This window comes from Taudactylus pleione, unplaced genomic scaffold (assembly GCF_031769625.1).
Source record: "Taudactylus pleione unplaced genomic scaffold, aTauple2 ptg000407l, whole genome shotgun sequence".
NCBI classification, from domain to species: domain Eukaryota; kingdom Metazoa; phylum Chordata; class Amphibia; order Anura; family Myobatrachidae; genus Taudactylus; species Taudactylus pleione.
Genome location: NW_028284809.1, coordinates 1,931,277 through 1,956,063, shown reverse-complemented (window position 1 = coordinate 1,956,063; position 24,787 = coordinate 1,931,277). Strand labels below are relative to the sequence as shown.

General features: G+C 43.5%; 1 protein-coding gene across 5 annotated transcripts in view; it reads right to left on the bottom strand.

Moving 5' to 3' along the window:
* LOC148506367 (uncharacterized) overlaps positions 1-24,787 on the bottom strand; it is a 117,050-nt gene that overhangs the window by 36,548 nt on the left and 55,715 nt on the right. For 4 of the 5 annotated variants that reach the window (XM_088446908.1, XM_088446913.1, XM_088446912.1 and 1 more), the window contains exons 6-13: positions 23,201-23,506; positions 21,596-21,940; positions 15,610-15,990; positions 12,599-12,892; positions 11,674-12,024; positions 5,416-5,754; positions 5,222-5,329; positions 4,165-4,545 (exon numbers count right to left, since the gene is read on the bottom strand). In XM_088446908.1, coding sequence (XP_088303034.1) covers positions 4,165-4,545; positions 5,222-5,329; positions 5,416-5,754; positions 11,674-12,024; positions 12,599-12,892; positions 15,610-15,990; positions 21,596-21,940; positions 23,201-23,506 — 2,505 coding nt within the window. The remainder of the gene's footprint in view (positions 1-4,164; positions 4,546-5,221; positions 5,330-5,415; positions 5,755-11,673; positions 12,025-12,598; positions 12,893-15,609; positions 15,991-21,595; positions 21,941-23,200; positions 23,507-24,787) is intronic. The other variant, XM_088446911.1, reaches the window with a different exon arrangement.

Below are 24,787 nucleotides of genomic sequence, written 5' to 3'. Positions count from 1 at the left end.
TGTAACTATTCATTTTATAACATTATATATAGTCATTTAAATTTTATAATAATTGTAATTAATATGAAAATGATATACCAATAAATAGATTTTATATATAGTCATTTAAATTAATTTTACAATAACTGTAATTAATATGAAAATTATATACCAATAAATAGATTTTAGTGAATAATCTAAATTATAATAAAAAAAAGTGCAGTACTAAATTCATTATAATATATAGTGATTATATTTTATATATTAATATAGTGATCTTATTGTTATATAAATAATATAGATTTAACATAATATGGATTTAGTATAGTGATCTTATTTTTATAAATAATATAGATTTAATATATGTATACTTAATAAAATTAATTTAATTATAACAGTGTAATAATAAGTGTCAATGAATATTAATATTGTGGGATTTATAATGTGCCAAATCATGTCAAACAATTCGCATCAAACAAATGTGAAAACTCAAGTATTATTAGAAGAAACCACTTCTTATTTAAGATATATAAACAATGGATTTACGAAACACTATATAAATAAATTTTAGAATTTGATTACACATTTATTAAATAAGAAGTGGGTTCTTCTAATAACACTTGAGTTTTCACATTTGTTTGACGTGAATTGTTTCATGTGAGTTGGCACATTATAAATCCCACAATATTAATATTCATTGACACTTATTATTACACTGTTATAATTAAATACATTTTCATATTAATTACAATTATTGTAAAATTAATTTAAATGACTATATATAAAATCTATTTATTGGTATATCATTTTCATATTAATTACAATCATTATAAAATTTAAATAACTATATATAATGTTATAAAATGAATAGTTACAATTAAACATCAATCAGTAATTTATGATTCATTTAGCTATGTATGCATTTTTATTAATATTATATCATAAATTAATCTTTATTTCAACCACTAACTGCTACTAGTATCTATCTTTTCATGCATTTTATTATTACATTATTTATATTATTTCTACTGCTAATGCCCATCAATAATTATTAATATCATATCAGAAGTCAATTTGTATCTTCTCTAATAACTGCTACTATTATCTAGTTATCTATACAGCTTATCATTATGATACTAATAATAATATATCATAAATTAATCTGCATTTCCACTGCTAACTTCCTCCAACAAACAAGTGACATATAGTAGTTATTCCTCTACATCAGAACGCTCCAAAGATTATACCACTAGTTTTTCATGAATGAAATCTGCTAGACACATCTTATTGGATGAGGATCCTACTACTTACCTCTGATTGGAAGACTGAGCCATCAATCATTAGAGACGAATGTCAATTGGTTACACACTCCTGTAAAAAGGGAAGACAGCCTACAGGACGGGTTGGCCCCTATGATTAAGCCACTGTGGAAACGCACGTCAGGGTAGAGAGGACACGCTGCATGGCGGCTCCTCCGTTTTAATAGAACATATCCTATGTTGTGCTTAAAAGTGTATGTGAACCGCTGAAAATTTGTATAATAACGCTACAGTATATGCCATCATGTTGTGCTGCAAGTATATGTGAGCCTATTAACACAGGACACCGCTATAGTAATTGCAGTTACAATCGCAATTACAGCGGAATAGCATTACAAGTCTGTATAATCTAGACATGTGGTCAGGAGGCAATACAGTGGACCACTGGGTATTGATTTATGACTGAATTCAGTTATTGCAGCCACCAGGCACGCTTTATGCAATTGTATAGTGACACAAAGTCACTGCAAAAAGAAAGGCTACTGAATAATAAACTTTAGCAATGTAGCACATGTCTTCAGGAAATAAAGTATAAATGCACTATCATACAGACGCTGTGTTCCTGTTGGAAAATAGAGCTCATATAAGACTGCATGCTTACTGGAAGTTCGCTGTACAATAAATAAGACTGCATGCTTACTGGAAGTTTGCTGTGTAATAAATGAGATACAGTGTTCAATTGGACATATTGTATCCAATTAATTCTGCTGAATGGCAATACATTGTATTAATCCTAAAGGACACCTTAATGTAATAAGAAACATCTTTGAATGAACGCAGTACTTTCAATGTGAAACACACGTACATATATATGAACACCGGCAATTAATAGTGGCATTTACTCCACTCCATATATAAATTTGTAAAATAAACTGACCCATATGTATGAAGACATTATATAACAACCAAGGAGAGGAATAGATTGCGATCTCCTACGGATATAACCTTAAAAGTATACTGTATTATATTTAAGATCCATAATTAAAAGGTTGGTAATGCGTATATTAAAGAGCCAGATCATTCTGTTCTCTCCTGACACTCTCTAAGTATAGTGTCAGTTATATATCTGGAGACTCAACGGTCGATAAGACAAGAATAGAGTATTCTATATATTAATGAACAACTTGTTAAGTAACAACATAGGTTTATGGTCATAATTTTAATTCACAAGTATATATACACATTTTTTTAAATAATTTGCCATTTAATTAATTTAATAAAAGTTACATTTTAATTTCAGAATCAGATCTCTATCCCAGTATGTAAACAAGACAGAACTTTAATCTGCATGTGCCCAATATAAGAATACCTATATGTTCTTTTGTGATAATTTAAGGGTGTCCCAGTTTTTTGGGATTGTGTGACAGTGTGTGGCCTTGCCGAAGTTCAACCTTGACAAAAACCTACACCTGGTCAAAGAACACCACCATGCCCAATCTGGTGGAATCAGGTCCAAAACTCTGGCTGTGCATAAAGGACAAACAGACAGACAGACTTTCTTGCTTATTATACAGATGTAGATGTGGAACTCCTGAATGTAAGTGAATATAGACACGAGTCAACTTAAATGGCTTCTCATACTATACATAAAAAGAAACTAACAGGGAATACAACAGCCTTTAATACAGCACAATAATGTATTCGTAATGTAGTTATTGTGTAATAACTCAGGAGGTAAGAAGGCATTAATCAGGGGTGTGTGGTACAAAATGCAATTATTCTAAATGTCAACATGGATGTCATATTGACATTCACATTGTGAATATCGACCGTCGGCAAGCCTAACCCTAACCGTAAATTCAGCCTAACCCTAAAATCAAGTATCAACATTCACAATGTTGACATTATGCCCAAGTGGACATTCTAATGTTGACATGAAACTATATCATAGGGAGATTGGTAAATGTGCTTACTAACAATATTGCTGGCTTTAGAGACATGGCAACTACCTAGTCAGCTTTCTAAAGCCAGTTATCCTGTAAGTATAGAAGTTTTACCTAAAGTCTGAAGCAATGTGTTATTCCTTTTTGAGATATTAAACTGTTACCAAACTGGAAAAATATTACTTTGCTGTAATAAAGCTTCTCCATGTCTAGTAATGACCTGAGAGATCTTAATTAGCAGCCTATTTAGTTCAGGAGCCGCTGAGTCTCTTACTTCTCTTATTCTCGACTCTGACTGTCTGCTCTTCTTATAAAACAATACAGTAGGTTCCACAGTCCCTGACATTTGCTATCTTATATATAAAATTCATTGGTCGGTCTGTCCAGTTATGCATTCGGATACCCAAGCACTGATTTGGATGAAACCAACGCGAGGTGGTCCAGTTGGATCCTGGCCAGTTTTTAGGGGGGGTTAGGGTCCCGGTGGAACCTCCCATTGGTGTACGCTGGGCAGAACTTTGACCCGAGAAGCCTGTTCTGAGCCTTCCACTGAATGGATTTGAACGAAAACTTCACAGAGGGGTGGCAATTGGTCTGGGATGCCTAATGGAGTGGTTGGGGTCCCGGTCGGACCTCACGTCTGAGTGCGCCGGGCAGAACTTTCCTCATGGGCGTGCTGGAAGAGCTACCAAACTGCTAATTATTTTTAAAATGGTGACAGTTACATCGATGGAAGATTTAAACCCGGGCAACGTCGGGTACTTCAGCTAGTAAAATAATAAATGATAATAACCAGAGCTGGTTAGGAGAGATAACAGGATGGAAATCTCCTTATGCACTATAAATATGTGACTGATAATTGGTTCCTGTGGCAATGCTCTTTTTTACACACATTTTAGACACATTTATGAATATCATTTTAACATAATGACTAGAAAAACATTAATTGCACATTACTATAGATTGGAGTTTAATAGTTTTACCACTTATAGATTTAGGCTGGAATCTCTTTATCTTGGTCTCCCCATTGGCCAGGACTGTGCAGGTAAGCTCCGCCCCTACATGCTGTGATACAGATGGTATAAGTGACATCAGGCTGCTGATATTATATAGTCCTTCCTTATCTGACTTGTCTGTCTCTGTAGAGAGGACATAACCAGAAGAGGACAGAGGCTCTTGTTCCCTCAGCGGCGTTTCCTCTGCGCTGGTTATTATGACTTGTTTATCGTCCCTTTCTGTCACCGTCCATATCACATTAACATCCTCAGGGCAGTAAGACAACGAACAATAAAGAGTGACTTTTTCCCCGTGTGTCCACCGATTAGGTCCATTAATGTCCCCAACAATGATTATCTGGTGATCGTCTGAAACAAGATACAAGTCACAGGATATAGTAATATACTATAATGATCAATATATCCTATCAGTTCTCTACCAATGCCCAATATATAAAAGCTAGCAGGAAATGCAGGAATGTCAGCTCTGTAATGGAGCAGGACGCTATATTATACGCTGTAACAGAGCCGCAAGGAAATGTCAGGTGACTACTGGACAATGTGGCTTACAGGGTGCTCCTTATCTGAAAATGGCTCTAACAGCATATTACATATGGTAACTCAGCAGCAATTAGCAAAACTCTGGCAAAAAGAAATTGTTTGGGATAAAAAACACATTTAGGCTCTAATTATGCATTCTGCAGAAATCAGTTGTTTTGGGGAAATAAATAAAAATCCAACTTTGCTGTAATCCATTATAATCAACACAAGTACTGTAGAGTAAATTTTACAATAATTCTAAAAAAGCAGAGTGGTTATAAAGGGATGTACAGTACACTGTGTGTTACCTAAGTAATCAAGTTTATAGCAAAGTTTGACACCTGTTGTTTGACATGTGTTTGTTTAATTTATTTGAAATAATAACCACATGCAAGCGTTTATGTTTTTGCAGTACTAGGTAATCTATTACCATTTATCAGTTTTATAATATCTTCTGTACATTATAGAATTGGATAATAAACCTATAGCTTTCCATCTATCTCACCTTTCTGAGGGATTGGAGCTTTCACGTCAGTGGTCAGATCTTCTGGTATCTGGAGAGAAGAATTTGTCGGACTCTTTTCCTGAGACAATGGAGACGTATCCTTTATAGCTGTCCAATACACCACAAACACATGTTATTATAACATTATACTGCAATTTGAAATATGAATTATATACGGCAATGTGTTGCTGTACCCTGAATACTGTGCGATCTCATTCCAAGGACTATTCTTTCCTTACCAATTCTTTTTATAATTGGGGAATCCAATGTCTCATGCTCCAATGTGGCCTGTAGAAAACTCCACTTATCTAGATCATTTCTGGTTTTACTCAGATCACAGACGCTGGTAACCTTGTAGCTTCCATCCTCGTTGCCTTCACAGGTCAAAGATGAGATCAGAGGTTCACTCTCTTCTGCAGGTGACTGAGCAGACAATTTCCATACCACTGTAGTTTTTTGGGGGTAGATGCCGTCCCCAGTCAGAGAGTAGGTGCCATCCCCAGTGCAGGTAATGTTCTTTACAGTGGGAAATCCTGAAAACATGTGGAACAATAGAAATGCAGTTAAAAATTACTTAAAAACTATAATGAAATTGCATGACTGCCCATAATCACTAAGTGTGTGTTCTCCATCATGATTTTTAGATCTTGTGAGTTCAATTCTTAGCATGTTGGCTCCTCTTGGACGACAGGTCTTTATAACGTTGATTTTTGTAATTTTATAACAAATACAGATTGGTCCATACTTACTTGTCCATACTTCTCGTACATATAGAACTGATGATAATTTTATATACATTAATAAAACATTATAACAGAAGCTATAAAAATGTGTGCCATCATTGTACAGCACATTAATTTAACTTAAAGGTAGTACTGTAGGAAAGCCAGAAACAAGGTCGTTTTTCTTAAAACACTGAGAGCGGAACAAGTTGTAAAAAAGGACCAAAAGACCCTTTGCAACTAACAAAATTCAGAGACAGAATTCTTGCAAACAAGGTTTCAAAATCAAAGTGCAAGCAAACTTGTGGTGACATACATATCCAGGAACAAAAGTATACACTACAGCTAGTAATCCTAGAGACTGAAGAGAGCTACCACGATCATAGGCCAATATCATGATATAATGATTTAGGTGGAACCTGGAGGCCACTCTTGGCTGAAAGGAAGATTTAGTCTAAAGAACAACCTTGTTTTCATGAAAGATGAGATATGTAGACTTACAGGATAGAGATGCAGCTGTGAAACACTCCTACAGTAGCTGTAGATATACTGTAGATAAAAAATTAGCTTTCCAAATAAGAAACTTTAAGTCCATCTAAGCCAATTGCTGAGAAAAGAAAAAGGTTGCCATTAATGCTAGTCACAAGAGGTCTGCCGCCATGTTTAGAATGTCCACGTACCACAATCTTAATGGTCAGAACAAGTGACAGCATTGCAGAAGAAAGCAGAGAGGAACTGACCTGGCATTTTCCAACAATGTCTTTGACTTTGTGCAAAAGCACTGCATCTTATGGTTCAACCGAGATGTCAACCTCCAGTTCACCATTCCACTTGAAAGACTTCTGTGTGCATTCATCAGCAGATCATCCATTGAGGGAATAACAGTCACCCCCCCTTCCTCCTTTACTGCAGATGAGCAGTAATAATTGCCATTAGTTTCATGAATACCCTCAGAGCTGTGGCCTGGATAAAACTTGGAGCATGAAATTGGAAATAATAACAGCAAATCTAAGAAGACATGGGTGTCCATGCATGTTTGGAACATGTAAGTGTGCATCCTTTACCTACTTTAGTTCCATGTTACTTAAAGTATGACAGACCTCAGATACTCTATCTTAAACTTTTCCACCTGAAGCTGGGTGTTTAGGGTCTTTGGCTATAAAATGGGCCAACATTATGAAACTCGTTTCTGGACCTACTGTAGAAGAGATTTTAGAGAAAAGCAAGCCCCTCTGCACTTCTTGGACTGTACTGGAAAGGCAGACTCTGGTAAAAATTAGGACTGAATGGAATGTCTAAGAGCAGAATGTCTTGTTTCCAGGAAGGGCAGTGGAGAAAAACCATTTGGGTGGGGACTTCAGGAAGTCTATGGTGTATACCCAATGTACAATTCCTCACACCAAGATGTCTGAGGAGCTGTAGAACTGGACCATAGGTAAAGAAAGAGAAGCAGAGAGGTTTCCGCCAACAGGAGAATCTGGGTGGGCAGATTGCCTGCCATGATGGCTGTTTGTTGAAGATATGGCAGTTAATTGATTAGATGACTAAACCTGTTCGTCATCTCTGTTGTCCTTCATGAGAGACAAATAATTGTCCTCTAAATGTTTTCTCCTTGTCTTCCCTGTGGATCAAAATGAGAGAGCCTTCAGCATTAGCAGACAGAAATAACTTTTTTCCCCCTAAATCTTAACCATACATGTTCTGATACTGGCAGATACTCTATAGTTTTACTAGACTATGTCTTTTTATCAGATGCCTCATGGTTGTGCTCCACCAGGGTCATAAATTCAGACCTATGTCTGTCAGAAAGCAAACCCTCTGAGAGCTGCTCCCATCACCTCTCTACCACCTCGTTAACCCAAACCAAAGATAAAATTAGACTGATGGCTTCAACCTTCAGATCTGTGCCATCTTTCATAGCCGCAGCACCGGGAATGAAAATGGTGGTGGTGTGTGCATAGCCAGAAGCATTTACTTTGGGAAGAGACTCCTATTTAATGTATTCTCCCTAAAGATAGAACAGGCGATTTGTAACCTATGTGAAACCTGGCATTCCAACTTATTCCACGGTTCATGGGGGGAAGAGGGAAGGGAATATGTTGTTTCATCTTCCATTTAGACAACGATGTCTTAGCAACCCCAGATTCTTCTGCGTTCTAAATGTTTACTACATGGGATAGGGCCCAACATTCACCACTGGCTACCTCGAGCAGTATACCGAGCACAAAAGGAATTCTGAAATTTCTCCGCCAATCCGCCATCCTCTTGGGAGAAACTGCTGGTGTACCACAGGACTGACAGACCGCAGGACTTTTTGCCAGATGTAGTCAGAGCAGTTGACTCAAAATTACTCATCTAAAAAGAGGTGATCATAGCAAAACTAGGGGGAGACATCAAAAAGTTTCTAGCCCCAGTGGTTTGTTATGGGGCAGGCCCCAGACCTAGCTTGCTTGGGCAAAGGAGGCAGTTCCCTGATAATTATGTAGCAGCTGAAGAAGAATTTTACCCTCGCTCACCTGCCTGGGGCATACAACTGGCTGAGAGATCTATGCAATGGACTGAACCTAAGAAGTAGCCGTTGCTGCATCTGCCAGATCAGAGGCAGGACTCGTGTGCATAGCAACTGATGTCACACTGGTAGGCTGCCCATAGGGTGTTCCCGACTTATTGTCCCAAAGTCAGCTTCAAACTAGATTTATGGCAGGTAAATCATTTACTTGATGTCAGTGTATAGAAGGAGAAAGCTGAGTATCACCTTACGGCTGTTGGTTACAGAAAGCTCCTCCCAGAGAATGAACCCACAAAGAGGAGGTGCTAGCTAGCAGAAACCAATCCCTAAAGGGAGCACCCCAGAGCTCAGACAGTGCCTAGTGGGCTGTTATTGGACAGTACCTCCAACCTGACTGCTACAGTGTCACATGATCTGCCAATGTGCAGGTCCCAGGAAGGAGATGATCACAGTATAAGATTAGTCCCTCCCCTGTCTCATCAGAGAGAGAGAGAGGAGATTATTCCTCTTAGGCTGTGGCTCTGGTCAGGGCCGGATTAAGGTCTGTGGGGACCCCTGGGCAACAAACATGTGGGGGCCCCTATTACGTGCCCTTTATGCAGTGCACCCAGTAGTAGTGCCCCCAGGAGTGTTGCCTCTTATGCAGTGCCTCCCTATGCAATGCCCCCTGTAGTTATACCCCCAGTAGTAGTGTTCCCAATAGTAATGCCCCCTGTATAAATACCCCCAGTAGTAATACCCCTGTAGTTGTGCCCCCTGTGGTAGTGGTACCAGTAGTAATGCCCCCTGTGGTAGTGGCACCAGTAGTAATGCCCCCCCCTGTAGTAAGGTTCCCCCGAGTAATGTCCCCTGTAGTAATGTCCCCCTCGAGTAATGCCCCCCCCGAGTAATGCCCCAGTAGTAATGCCCCCAGTAGTAATGTCCCCCCTGAGTAATGCCCCCTGTAGTAATGCCCCCAGTAGTAATGTCCCCCCCAGCAGTGGAAAAGCCACTTGCGCTAAAGAGAAAAAAAAAATCATACTTACCTTAAGACACGCTCCCGCTGCCTTCTGATCCGCTCGGCTGGCGCTGCTCCTCTGCACTATGGGAGAGACGCATGACGTCTCTCCCATAGTTCACTGCCTGAGCCGGAAGCTGGAGCTCACGTGTGAGCTCTAGTCTCCAGCTCTGGCTGCCGCTGCGGGGAGGTAGCCAGGTGCCTGCTGGTTACAATCTCAGCGGGCGCCTGGTGTCTCCGTGAGGCACCGGGGTTAGGTGTCTGGAGGAGGCGGAACTGGTTCCGTCTCCTCCGGTTCACTTTAACCCCGATGGCTGGGTGTGGGGGGCCTTCAGGTGTGGGGGCCCAGGGACGATCGCCCCTGTCGCCCCCCCTTTAATCCGGCCCTGGCTCTGGTGCATGGTCTGTGCTCTTTGCACTGCATCCTGTGTTGGAGCAGTATGGGAACACTAGTCACTACCTGCTGCGCTTAGTGACGTCATAGGAAGCAGGGAGCGCCAGTCACCAGTACTACTCAGGAACTTGTTCAACTCGGAAGAGTTTGTAGTATTTGTAAATAAAGATGCCGGTATGAGCTAAAATTCTGACGGTCAATTAGGACATTTCAGATTGAAAGATGACCATCAGATTATGGTACTCTCAAAAAAGAATCTAGAATTGCAGAAATAGGATATATTTCAGTTTACATTAGAGGTGGTCATATCGCACACTTTTCAGACCTGACGTGTCTAATAGATGTCACATTTGGGGAGAACATTAGAATACCATGCAAGTGCACTGTGGCAAAACAATTGAGAAAGTCTCAAAAGATCACACAATTAACATTTTTGAAAACTGCTACTGAGCATATAGAGGCTGAAAGAGATACTCATAGTGCCCATCCCCAGTGTTAAAAAGACTCTTCTCAGAAGATCATATTTAAGGCCCTCAAAAGAATCAGCAATAGACACCTCTGCGAGCCTCAGTGAATTATACTAAAAACAGGAGTAAAACCAACCACTCCATATCTACATAACCTGTGGAGTCAAATTCATTTTTCTCTTACAAAAATGTAGGCAACCTGAGCCCTTTATATATAGCATGTTAACCCCATGTTTGCTTCTAGAGATGCCTACATGGAAAAGAGGACGTGTCCAGGGATTGTAGGTGAGTATATGTGAGTATGAGTGTAATAAGGTTCTACTTTCACTGTGTGTGTGTCTTGTGCCCTTAATGCCCCGCATGCTGGTACTTGTGGTTCTCCAAGTACCAGCATGTGGGGTAGGCTTGCTGGGACCTCAAGTTCTCCTGTAAAAGACAATGTTATTTAATCTATTTTTATTCACAATCAACCCGGAAACCCACCGGCGCGGGGTTCGGGGACAGCCCAGGCCTGTGGTGCCCTGGAGAGGGGGAACCCCTTTATTTTGGCGGTACCCACCTCTCCAGGAATCTCCGGCCTGGGCTGACCTGCGGTCAGATATAATGCTTTGGCCGGGGGACCTGATGAAAGGGTACCCTGGCTGTGGCATTACACCCCCGCTAGAAAGCATCCGTGCTGGTTTTGGAAAATACGGGGGAACTCTACGTCTTTTGTCCCCCATATTTCCAAAACCAGGACCATCTCACTGAGCCCAGTGCTGGTTGTGCAAAATACAGGGGATCCCTACGTCATTTGTCTCCCGTATGTCACAACAAGGACCTGTCCATAAAAGCCTGGAGCTAGTTGTGTATTTAGGGGGGGACCCCACGTCATTTTTTAAAATATTTTTAACACTTTACATCCTTTTTACACACAGAAGCATGCACGGATCTCACTGGTCTGTGCATGCATCTGTGTAATTCATACTTGCTAGTGCTAAAATACGTAGACAGCATGAAGCAGGTCTATTATTTTGGGATTTGAAATTTGATTTTGAGTTCGATTTGGTGTTCCTTTTCAAATCGAATTTTAGCAACTCAGGGATTTGTATGTTGGTCTATGTAAAAGTACCATTGTTTTGCCGATGTGCGATTTTAAGTGGGATTCGGATTTATGTTCGATTTAACATTCGGTTTTGCCTTTAGTAAATCTCCTAAGACAAAATCGAATGAAGATCGAATGCAAATCAAATGTGAAATCACACAAAACTCAAATCGAACATTAGTAAATACACGTTTCCTGTTTTGGATAACTTACTGTAGCATTAGATAAAAACTTGATATGTTATCAATGTATTTTATTTCCCAGTTCTGTAACAATCACCTTTTATACAGAGAGCTCCTGTGTTCTTTTCTGCAGGTTTCTCTAAACTGGGATGTTCTACTCTGCAGATAAACTCTGTTCCTTCCTCTGTAACGATGGATGGTTTAAACTTTACACACGTCTTATATGTAAATGTGTTATCCTTCTGCTTTTCCGGCTTGATATCTGAAATACTATATCTATCACTAGGAACCAGGGGGAATAATTCCTGTCTGTTCCTCTCCTTCTTCAACCATCTCACGTTCAGCACGTCGGGGAATACATTAGACACATCACACCTCAGTGTTGCCGTGCTGCCAATAAGAAGATTGGGGACTAGAATGTCCTGTACTTCCGGCTTCCAAGGAAACTCTGCAAGATACAAATAAAAGACATTACTAATCATGACAAAATAAAGGAAAGTTACATTTAAAATAGCTGTAATGATATCATTTGTGACCCATGACATTCTTTGGATCATTAAAAAAAAAAAAAAAAAAAAAACAAGCAGGGAGCGAGAGCCACCAGTACTACTCAGGAACTTGTTTAACTCACGTCAATTAGGACATTTCAGATTGAAAGATGACCATCAGATTATGGTAAATAGGCATACTTGTGCTGGGTACACATTTAACGATGTGTACCCAGCATGATCTCGTAAGCAATGGGACCAGTGGGGGTCCCCGCATCGGCAAGTGCAAACACACTTACCGATGTCGGGAGTGACATCGCGATGGCGGGGATCCTTGCTGCATTTGGCTAGCGTGCATTGTCAGTGATATTGAGGGTACACACTAGATGATGTTGCCAACATGTTGTCCAATCCGGCTGGATCGGACGACATATCGTCTAGTGTGTACCGGTCATTAGGCTTGGGCTACCTTTATCAAATTATATAACTAGAAATGACATAAATGAAGCCATTATAAGTCAGTAAAGTTTTTACCTTTATCCAGAACAGACACCTGTCGGGATTCCCAGCCCTCCATGGATTCATGTTTCCAAGAGACGGTCGCCGTTAATTTTGAATCTTTGAAAAAGCTCCCAGGTATTTTATATTCGCTGTGGACACTGTAAGTGCTGTCACTGCTTTTTAGTACTTTGTGCGACGTCAGTGTATCAGCGTTGTTCCATTTTATCAGGATGTCTTTAGGGTAAAATCCCTCTATGTCCAATGAGCACAGAACCTCTCCCAAATCAGTCAGAGACAGTCTTATAGGGTTCATCACCTTGGGCTTTGCTGGAAGAGACAGTGAGAATTTGTTTAGGAGACTAATATGTGGAAGAGTCTCTACATGTAACATGTGTTTATATAGAAGTTCCCAAAACGTGACATACTAAAGGAACATATACATTGGGGATTGTACAGCTACACTGCTCATTAGAAGGACCACAAGAGCTTTCCCACACTGACCCATTGTGATTTCTTGGTGGTTCTGATTCAGAGTTGAACGCTGTGACGATTTTCACGCAGTTGAGCAATTATCGGTGGTGCGGGCATGTGTCACAGCCGCATTGCGCACAAGCGTGGCAAATGAATAGCAATTGTGCTCACTGTGAGGATTCACTCGCAACTGATTGACTGGAAGAGACCACTTCATGGGTGGTATCGGGGAGTTCCGGCTAAAACGCGGGCGTGCCGGGCCATTTCCTGGGCGTGTACTGGCCCAGCGCCTGTGATCGCTCACACAGAGAACAAAGTTGCAGCGCCTCAGTTACCGCGTCCATTCTGAGTTACCATCGACTCACTTGAGGAGTCGATTGTTTCAGGATGTTCGTCCAATGCTCCGCTTGTGTGCGCAGTCGTGGGCAGCTGCGAGGGCTCCGACAGATGCCGGCCGATGCATTAACATATTTTAGCAATTGCTTCACGGCAAAATGGGCAAATGCGTTTGTATTAGCGTACGACTGAATTAAGCCCAATATCCGCTATGGATGTATAAACAGGAATTATAATAAACCCCCAAATCCTATAGCTGATTGATATACTGTACAGTGATAAATGCCTTTCTAGCTGATAGGAGACTGATCTATAGTATATAAACTGAGGGTAGATCAGAACACGCATGTAGTGAAAATGAGGACAAGAACTCTATTGGGCACCTTATAATCACATAAGCATAAAGCTGTCATTACAGCCAAGGTGACCCCAGGATCTCCAGGTAATAGGAACAGCATATTATATAGGGGAAATCAATTACACCGGATACGTTAGTACGGGTGAAAAAGGGAGGTGGTCTTGGGCGATGCTATGCAATTAAACTCCCTTTTTCACTCCATACCTTTGTTTACGCCCATTAAATTGACGTGATAACAGGCGTTAACACAGATTAATGGGCGGTAACACACCGAATCCGTGAAATGTTAACGGATTTCTACGTTAACAGGGTCGCAGCACCCGTTACACACCTGGTAATCGGACGATTTTTTTTTCACTGCCTGTGCATCGGTGAAAAAAAAATCCCTGATAAGCGCTGCACTTCAGAGCTAATTGAATAGCCCAGGTGGCTCCATAAGCACACGGTAAATTACTGCGGCTAATTGAATCCCCCCCTAAATGGTCATTTTACAAACATTTCCTTGGGGGCTTATTTATCAATTTTTGCATTTGTGGTGCGACCATTGTGAAAAACTTCAGCCGCAGTTCGCAATGTAACCCCATGGAATATCTTTTCAATGTATCAATGAGCAAGTTGGCCGGCTTAGACATATCGCCATATTGTATGTGGAAGTATCATTCCCTGATTTGAAATGGAATACGGGGCCTGATTCAGACCCGCTCGCGAGCGCTATGCGCTCGCAAGCGGGTCGATGGTGGCCCAGTGCGCATGCGCGAGACCCGGATAGCGACGGGCAAACCGTCACTCCGGGTCTCGTACCAAAGGGGGCGTGCTGTCGATGTTGAGTGACAGCACGCCCCCTTTGGTGGGCAGCCCGGGGGAGTGGCTGCCCATGTGAACGCCTCTGATTGGGGGTGGCCCCACTGACATCGCGAGTGATGTCAGTGGGAGAGATATCGGCTCTGTTAGAGCCGAAATCTCTCTGGGGCTTGCGGCCACGAGACCCTACCACAAGGGTCTCATCGCAAGCCCAATGGTCGCGATGGTCTTGGCCATCGCGACCATCTTCCTGGCCGCTCGCTATAGCTGTGGGTGGTCACCCACAGCTATGCGAGCGGCCAGGAGGCCGTTCTCAAAAAAAAAAAGACCGTCCCTGATGCGGAGCGAGCGCTCTGTCAGAGCGTGCGGCTCTGAATCAGGGCTACAGTTCGCAGTGTAATAGGTGAGCGCAGAGCACGTCTGATTTTTATTGTTTAAATAATGTGGTCACATACTTCTGGCACCACAGATAGGTGAAGAATATATAGGTGTAGAAGTCTGGCACATTAATATTCTGTATATCGCTATATTTAGGATTAAGTGTTTAGCTGTAGAACCTTATACAAACATAGGTTACTTTTTAGTGAAAATAGATTTTTCGAAGCTTGATGCATAATTGTATGACATTGTACAGCTCCACCTATGTGTGATTTAAAGTAACTGCATGGTACAGTCAGTGGCTGCAGAGGAGACGTCCCATGGACTGGACTCCAGGAATCTTGTCACAGCTATACTATGGGGGAGGTAAGCCAGACAGGAGGAGCAGCAGAAAGATGGGGGAGGGATCTCATAAGATCCCTCTCTAACAAGCAAAATCGGAGAAAAGTATCTGCTAACTCCATCTGCACTAACTATATATATATAGTTAGGGAAGATGTATCAAGCATTGGAGAAAGATAAAGTGGAAATGTCCCCCAAAGCAAACCAATCAGCTTCTAATTGTCATTTCAAAAACTGTTCTACATACAGTAGATGACAGTTAGAAGCTGATTTGCTTCTTCTTTGCTTAAGCGACACAAAATACAACATCAATAATTAATTTGTTAAAAAAAAAAAAAAAGTTAAATAGATTTCTCACCAAATAACTGTTTAGGCTGAAATGTTTTTTCCTTGGATCTCCCCCCGGTGACAATCTTGCAGCCTATGGTGATTTGTTTGTGCTTAGAAATAGAAGGTGAGAAGCTCAGGGAGGTGGTGAGGTCCAGGAGATCCTCGATGTCCGACACGTCGGTCCTCTCTCTAAGAGCCTGATATCCAGAGAACTGAGGACCCTCTCTTCTCATGTCATCTCCCGTTGGGCTCTCGGGTATTCCTTGGACAGTTTCATCTTTCTTTCTCACAAACCACATCACCCTGGAGTCCTGCGTACAGTATAAGGCGGCACAGTACAAAGTGACCCTGTCCCCATTATACCACGTCTGGGGACCCTGGATGTTGTTGACAATCAAGTCCTGCACATCTGCACAATAGATACAATTACAAAAAAATATATACATTAGTATACTGTAGTTCAGTCTCAGGATACATCTTAAATCTGGTCTACTGCACTTTATGAAGACATATAGGTATTAGCATAGGCATATACACAGTACACTAGGGACCTCATTCAGAGCCGCTCACAAAACGCGAGCGCTCGCTCTGAATGAGGGCGGCCGCATCTGTAAAAAGAGCCGGCCCCCTGGCCGCTAGCTAAGCTGTGGGTGACCACCCACAGCTTTAGCGAGCGGCCAGGTTTATGGTCGCGATGGTCAAGACCATCGCGACCATCAGGGCTTGCGACGAGACCCTTGTGGCAGGGTCTCGTCTGCCGCAAGCCCCAGAGAGCTTCCGGCTCTAATAGAGCCGGAAGCTCTCCCACTGACACCACTGGTGATGTCAGTGGGGCCGCCCACAAACGGCAGGTGTTCGTTTGGGACCACCTCCGTTTGTGAAGCCACCCCCCCCGCCACGCCTACAAAACGGGGCGAGCTGTCGAACACCATCGACAGCCGCCCCTTTTGTAGTAAGCCCCGGAGCAAGAGAATTTTTCTCTCGCTCCGGGGCTTGGGCGGCCTCTGTGCGTGCGCAGAGCCCAACATTGACCCGCTTGCGAGTGGGTCTGAATGAGACCCTAGATGTGCCGGGACACCCTAGTGTCAGGTACACCTATATTAGTGTTAGAAGGCAGGAAGGCATTAATGGTATTTTTGTGGGTTTGTTGACATTTGTGTTGACCAAAAAGGTATTTTTCTTTAATGAAATTAATAACACAGACGTTACTTTTTGTAATGGTAGAATTGTGACTGATTTACCTAGGGAGCACCCTGCAACCAACAGTGTATCATATATATATATATATATATATATATATATATATATATTTATATATAGAATAAATGCTCATTTCCTTTCTGTATTAAAGTGTATTTCTAAAGGGGAGATTTTACTGGTGAAAGTAAACTGTTCTGACTCTTTTTACAATTCAAGATCAGGTCAGAGAAATTAGGTGAAAGGCTCATCAATAGGGGATATAGTAAATGAGCGATTAAAAAAAAAGCTAAATATGAAGTAACAAAACCTGATTTAGATGAAGGACCAGAACCCTGATAACATTGATGTTCTGGGGACTGTTGCTCAGAATAATTAGATATTTAAGATATAATACAGAAACACTGGTCAGTGCTGCTATTAGATCCAGGTGTCAGCATAGGTCCTGCATTGTTGTATACAGATTAGGGGGCACTATTATGGTACATCCTTGATGAATTGATATAGTATATTAGTATTAGAAATGTTAGGGACCCATTTGATGGGATGCCCCTTTACGTGATGGATGGGCTCACATGTTTAGCCAAATATGCACTAAGGGCCTGAGCAAGGAACGCAAGTGCTAATACGCACGCAATCGGCCGATTGTTGCGCTCTTCTCATGCGTATGCATCACAGTGTGCGTGCCGGCCACTGCAATCGGGACTGCGATCGCAGTGACTACGCAGACCCATCGCAGAGTGATTGACAGGAAGTGTCGTTTGTGGGTGGCGACTGGGAGTGGTCGGCGAAAAGTAGGCGTGCCAGTGCGTTTGCATGCCGTTGCATGGGGCGTGCATAAATTATCCACTGCGAGGGCATACGCAGCTTCACCTCCCATAGCGTGCGATCATGTTAGCAAATTTATGAGTAAGGTCAGAGCTTGTGCAAGTGTGCGTGAGGCTGCGATGGTGCTCGATGTGTCCGATGGCTTCGCTATTCCGCTAAGTATTATGGATGTGTGTAAGTTAAGGTGGGCGTCCTTATGTTGTGCTGCGACGGCATAGGGATGGGTAATGTGCTGGTGAATGTGGGATGGGTAATGTGCTGGTGAACGTGGGATGGATTCTGTGCTGGTGACCGATGGATGGGTAATGTGTTGGTGAACGTGGGATGGGTAATGTGCTGGTGAACGAGGGATGGATAATGTGCTGGTGAACGAGGGATGGGTTCTGTGCTGGTGAACGAGGGATGGGTTCTGTGCTGGAGAATGTGGGATGGGTAATGTGCTGGTGAACGAGGGATGGGTTCTGTGCTGGAGGAATGTGGGATGGGTAATGTGCTGGTGAACGAGGGATGGGTTCTGTGTTGGTGAATGTGGGATGGGTAATGTGCTGGAGAATGTGGGATGGGTAATGTGCTGGTGAACGAGGGATGGGTAATGTGTTGGTGAACATGGGATGGGTAATGTGCTGTGAATGTGGGATGGGTAATGTGCTGGTGAACGTGGGATGGGTAATGTGCTGGTGAACGTGGGATGGGTAATGTGCTGTGAATGTGGGATGGGTAATGTGCTGGTGAACGTGGGATGGGTAATGTGCTGGTGAACGTGGGATGGGTAATGTGCTGTTGAACGTGGGATGGGTAATATGCTGTGAACGTGGGATGGGTAATATGCTGTGAACGTGGGATGGGTAATATGCTGGTGACCAAGGGATAGGTTCTGTGCTGGTGACCGATGGATGGGTAATGTGTTGGTGAACGTGGGATGGGTAATGTGCTGGTGAACGTGGGATGGGTAATGTGCTGGTGACCAAGGGATGGGTAATGTGCTGGTGACCAAGGGATAGGTTCTGTGCTGTGTATGAGGGATGGGTAATGTGTTGGTGAATAAGGGATGGGTTCTGTGCTGGTGGTGAATGAGGGATGGGTTCTGTGTTGGTAAACAAGGGATGAGTAATGTGCTGGTGAACGAGGGGTGGGTAATGTGCTGGTGACCAAGGGATAGGTTCTGTGCTGTGTATGAGGGATGGGTAATGTGTTGGTGAATAAGGGATGGGTTCTGTGCTGGTGGTGAATGAGGGATGGGTTCTGTGTTGGTAAACAAGGGATGAGTAATGTGCTGGTGAACGAGGGGTGGGTAATGTGTTGGTAAACGAGGAATGGGTAATGTGCTGGTGAACGAGGGATGGGTAATGTGCTGCTGAACGAGGGATGGGTAATGTGCTGGTGAACGAGGGATGGGTTCTCTGCTGGTGAACGAGGGATGGGTTCTGTGCTGGTGGAGCAAGGGTACGTGCTGGTGGATGGTGGAGTGCCATGATATCACAATTTACAATTTCTCATCACAAATTTGTGGTTTATACTTGATCAATAACCTTACTTAATTTAATTTAAATTAAAACTGCAGAAATTAGGGGCAAGTGCTGAAGTATTTAATTTTAAAATAGATAACGTACAGTATTTGTCATTTTATATAATCACTGTTTTCTACCTATTAGACAAATACCCCTAAACAAAGATATTCATTGACACCCAAGTTCTAGGAATAACTTTCATAGAAATCTGAGCCCATGCCCCTTTCCCTAGCCAGAACCCCAGGAAAATAAAGCAGCATATAGAGTTGATGAACTAAACTGATTTGCTGGTTAAGATGCGTAGGAGTAGGTGCACATTAATCAATTTTTATGTTGGTGGAAGTGTAACTTTAATGACATGATATGGGGGTCATGATAAGTGCTGGAGCAGGGCAATTTTCTGCCCTGTGTCAGCCTCGACTGACCAGCACCAGGAAGAAGATCATGTCACAGTGCGCAGGACACCAGTACCCACATACCAGGTCCGGCAATGTTGGTCGGCAGCAGTGCAGTGGGCGGGGAGTCCACAGCACCCGCTGCTGCTTCCTCCCTGGCGTCCAGCTGTAGTGTGCAGATGGCAGCGACTCCCCCAGGGGTGCGCGCGACAACCTATATAATAGTTAAAGGATCATGGCCCTCATTCAGAGCCACTCGCTAGCGGCAGTACGCTCGTTCCGAGCGATGTTCGCACATCTGCGCATGCGTACGGTTTTTAGTACGCATGCGCGAACCGGTCAGTGCGGCCGAAAATCATTTGTACGCAATATAGCGAATGCCTGCTATTTTGAGTGACAGAAGGAGGCGTATGTGGGTGGTAACAGGGGAAGGTGCTTGAAAACGGGGAGTGGAAATCCGATCGCAGGCGTGCTTAAAGGTCAAAACGGGCGTTTTATGGGTGTGCATAATTAATACAGCAGCGTCAATGACCACGTCACTTGGTTTTTTTTAACTCAGAACTGCTCGCAAAATAGCGGTTGAAAAAACCAACCACAAGAATAGCGAGCAGTTCTTATCCTGTTCGATGTACTCGATTAATCTAATAAATAGCGGACATGACGTATGGTGCGAGCGGCCAGGGGGCGTTTTTATCAAATAAACGAGCGTATGTTTTGCTCGCTCGTTCAGACTTAGAGGTGTGAACAGACTGCAATGTGCGAACGGATCATTTGCATAGCCACCCCTTGTTTTTGAACGAACTAACGCAAATAGCGAACGGCTCTGAATGAGGGCCCATGTGCGACTAACATGGCGTCACGTTTGGCGCCAGAATTGATCTCCTCCCTATAAGAGGGAGTCTCTGAGCACTAGACAGGTGCCAGAGTATAGGCTCCATTACCTTACTCCAGCGTTCCTGGTCTCTAGTGATTTCTACTGATCGATCCCGACCTTGGCTTTGTTCCTGACCTAATTTCGTCTCTTCCCTGGTACTGCGCTTGGTAATTCCGGATCGACCTTAGCTATTTTCAGCGACCCGTTTCCGTCTGATCCCTGGTTCCATATCGTCTGTCTGGTTCTGACCCGGGGGGGTGACAGTGCCATGAAGGAACAATGGTACCTGGGCGGCGAGACCACACACACGCCCCTAGTCACGGCACAGGTCATGGTGATGAGAGTGGGAAACCTGGATGGTGCTAGACCCTTTCCAAAGGGGTGCTAGACACGCGCCTTATGAGGGGCATCGCAACGCTGGGTGTTCCTAACTCTAGATCTCTCTTGGTGCACACCCTAAAGAAAAGTTCTGTGTACGCCAATGGGTATTAGGTGAATGGCACAGAAATAGACATATTCAAAGATTTCCATTGTAGGGATATGGATGGGATGCAATACGTAAATTTGCAAGGATTGGGTAATAGGGGGAGGAGTTTTTAACTGTAGTCAACCCTTTAAGATGGGTGGGGAATCTTTAGTTTCCATGTAGCTGTGAACTATGTATAATTGCCTCAACTGCATCTACTGTGTAATAATCCTGCCCTGGACATACGAGTCTATGAAGGACACATTAGTAGACCGGCTTCTTTTCCATTTGCTTTCTGCAATGTTATAAAATCACTTGAACAAAAATGTAATAAACTTTTATCTATTTTCTCACACAAACTCCACCCGTCACTCCGCCGAGGAGCAGGCGATAGAGATGAGAAGCATTAATAAACTGATCTACTGTAAAACATGTTTTGGAACTTGCATTGCTGAAAGAAAGAGGGATGCTTTATACGGGTTGGGCACGGGATTCTGGCTCGGGATTCATACTGGTGTCGGGATTCCAGCATCGGCATTCTAAGCGCCGGTATCCCGACTGTCGGGATATTGACCGGATCCCCTTTATACAGACATATGATGTTATTTTCTGGTGTCATGTTACTTGGCCACTGGGGGCGCTGTTTCATTGTATACAGGCCAGTAACCTGTCAGTCAGATATCACTTATGTCAGAGTATTAGAATTTTCTATGCACAAGTTCTTGTTGAACATTACAATTATTTACCAGTGTCTCGGAGCTGCTGTGTACTGGACTGGATTGGTGTCTCCAGGCCGGGATGTCCCACCCTGCAGATAAACTCTTTCTCCGCCAGCTGAGATTTCCTGAGAGACAGAACCGCTGTACAGGTGAAGGTTTTGTTGTCCGCCCTGTGTGACGTGATCTTTGGAATAGTGTATTCCTCAGACTGTGATACGTCTATTACATCCTGACTCCCTCTCTTCTTCTCAAACCACCTGACAGTCAGCGCGTCGGGGAAATAATTGGACACCGTGCAGCGCAAATGGACCTCGTCGCCCTGGTGAACGCTCTGTATTGGGCAGTCCGGCATCTGTGGCTGCCAGGGGAGATCTGATCAAGGAGAGACATAAGTGGGAATAAAGACATTTATGAAAACTGGTGTCCAGGGAAAAAGCATTTTGTAAACATCAATTACTGGTTGCTATGGGTTACAGAACTGGGTTACAGAACTTTTTGTGCATTAGTTTCCCTAAATGCCCCCCAGTATTATCAGTCAGCATAATATACACAGAGACTAAACTCCTGCAGGTCAGGTTCATTCTCAGCTGAGCGCCAAACAAAGATGCTGAAATTTGAAAATACAGATGGAAACGTGGGCATGTCGCCTCCTGTTTTCCCGGGAGTGGTAAGACCAGGTTCTGCATCCAAGGATGCAGTTTTCTTGGCCACGCAAGCCGGCCAGCCTTAGTAAGCTGAGGCTTACTCAGCTGCCCGGCGCTGTCCAATTTCGCGATTGATGGTGACAGTGATCTCAGGGCCTGATTCAGAGCTGCTCGTAAGAGGCAGCTCGTTCGCTCCGAGCGATGTTCACACATCTGCGCATGCGTATGGGTTGTAATGCGCATGCGCCAACCAGTCATTGCGGTCGGAAATCGTGTGCTCGCAAAATAGCGAATGCCTGCTAATTTGAGTGACAGGATGAGGCGTTTGTGGGTGGTAACAGGGGAAGGTGCTTGAAAACGGGGAGTGGAGATCAGAACGCAGGCGTGCTTAAAGGTCAAAACGGGCGTTTTAAGGGTGTGCATAATTAACAAAGCAGCGTCATCGACCACGTCACTTGGTTGTCTTTTAGCCTGAACTGCTCGCATGATTGCGGTAGGAAAAAGCTACCACAACAATTGCGAGCAGTTCATACGTCTTTCGATGTACTCGATTAATCTATTAAATAGCGGAGATGACGTATGATGCGAGCGGCCAGGGGGCGTCTTTACAAAATAGCGAGTGCATGTTTCGTTCGCTCGCTCAGACATAGAGGCGTCAACAGACCGCAAAGAGCGAAGCACCTTCCCCTGTTACCACCCACAAACGCTTCATTCTGTCACTCAAATTAGCAGCCCCTCACTGTTTTACGAGCGCACTATTTACGACCGCAATGACTGGTTTGCGCATGCGCATTACGACCCATACGCATGCGCAGTTGTGCGAACATCGCTCGGAAGCGAACGAGCGGCCTCTTACGAGCGGCTCTGAATCAGGCCCTCTGCCCTGTACTACACTAATAGTGTTACCCTGGGTTACCCTGATGTTACTGGTAAGATCCCACCATGAATGAATGACAGTTTGTGTTACAGTCCGGACACTGTACAGTACCTCTCACAGACAGTTCCCTGGATTGAGAGACCTCCATGGATTCATGTTTCCACGTCACTATGACTTTACTTGTGGGGTCTTTGAAGAGCTCTCCAGGAACTGTATATTTACTCTCCATACTATACGTAGCATCTGGATTGTTCATGATCTCCTCCTGTGGTGGCATTTTCCCCTGGGATTTAGCGTTCTTACACACCCAGGTGACCTGCATCGATCGGGGATAGAATCTCCGTAACGTGGCTGAGAGCTGTACATCGTCTTGGTCACAGAGGGAGAATTGTACTGGGTCAATGAACGTTGGTTTAACTGTAGGATGAGATTATAGACTCAGGGTAAATATATCATACACATGACTTACAATGTACAATATAAAACATCAGCATTGCTTCCAGCACACAGAGGAGTTACACTGTATCGTCCTCCTGAGCTGCGTGGAGATAGTCAGGTGTAGCATTCTCCATCAACTGTGCAAACATTGATGGTCAGTGTCAGACTGGAGCATGAAGGGCCCACTGGGGGAATCCAGTGGTAGGGGCCCATGCATGAGGCCAGCCCCCACAGAAGCTTGGACAGACATTAGTGACCATTTAACTGACCCTCTAATAGAATAACAATGTATAGTTCAAGTGCTCTGACATTAGAGCAAGTGGTAGGGCCCCCAGGCAGTGGGGCCCACCGGGGATTTCCCCTGTACCCCTGTGAGCCAGTCCAACCTTGTTGATGGTCAATGGTTTTCAACCATTAGGTTGAAACCTCATCGATGTTTCTCAATCACACATGCAAAAGAGCTCAATAGGGCAACTGTCCTGCATTTTGGGTAGAGGAGACAGTTTTCTCTGAAATAAATTTGAAAAGAGACCAGAACCTTAAAAAGAGTAGCTAACTCCCTTCTTGCAAGAACATCAGTAACAGGACCAACTGTGCTGTGAGTTATCTGTCACATGTATTTAGCGTAAAGCAGGTGCACATGCTGCAGTTGCAGAGGAAAATGCATCCTGATTGCAGCTTGACCTACACCCAGTTTTGCACCCCTCCCTGCATTACCCCCTAGGTTCATCGCGCAGCTGCAGTCTATAAAGGCAGACTGACTATGTACTGCATACAGACACCAAATGCAGGGCAGCTGGCTGCTAATGGGCCTATTTTGACAAGCTGCTTGCCTCTGTGATGGAAACCCTGCCCAGGAGTCATTAGTGGATATGTATAGCCCCTCCCCCCATAGTCCAGCAGTATATGAAGGACAGTATTCCTTAGGAACAGCACCTCCAGTGCAATCTCATGCCTAATGTGGGGCTCGGGTTGTCTGGACATGAAGATCCAACAAAACCTCCCATTGGGAGTGTGCAGGGGCCAGGAGGCGGCATCACAGTACCTCCACTGCCCACGCCAAAAACCATGCTGCCACCACAACTATACAGGTGCTACTCCCAGCTGGAGGGCAAAATAATTACATGTAAAAATAGCATCTGCTGAAGGCAGCAAATCATGCAACAGCTTGAAAACAAAACGGAGCTTCCTATTGGACGTCTGAGTTATAGAGGGGTAGGAGCTTGTAACCAGTGTGTTAAATAATTAATTTCTACATAA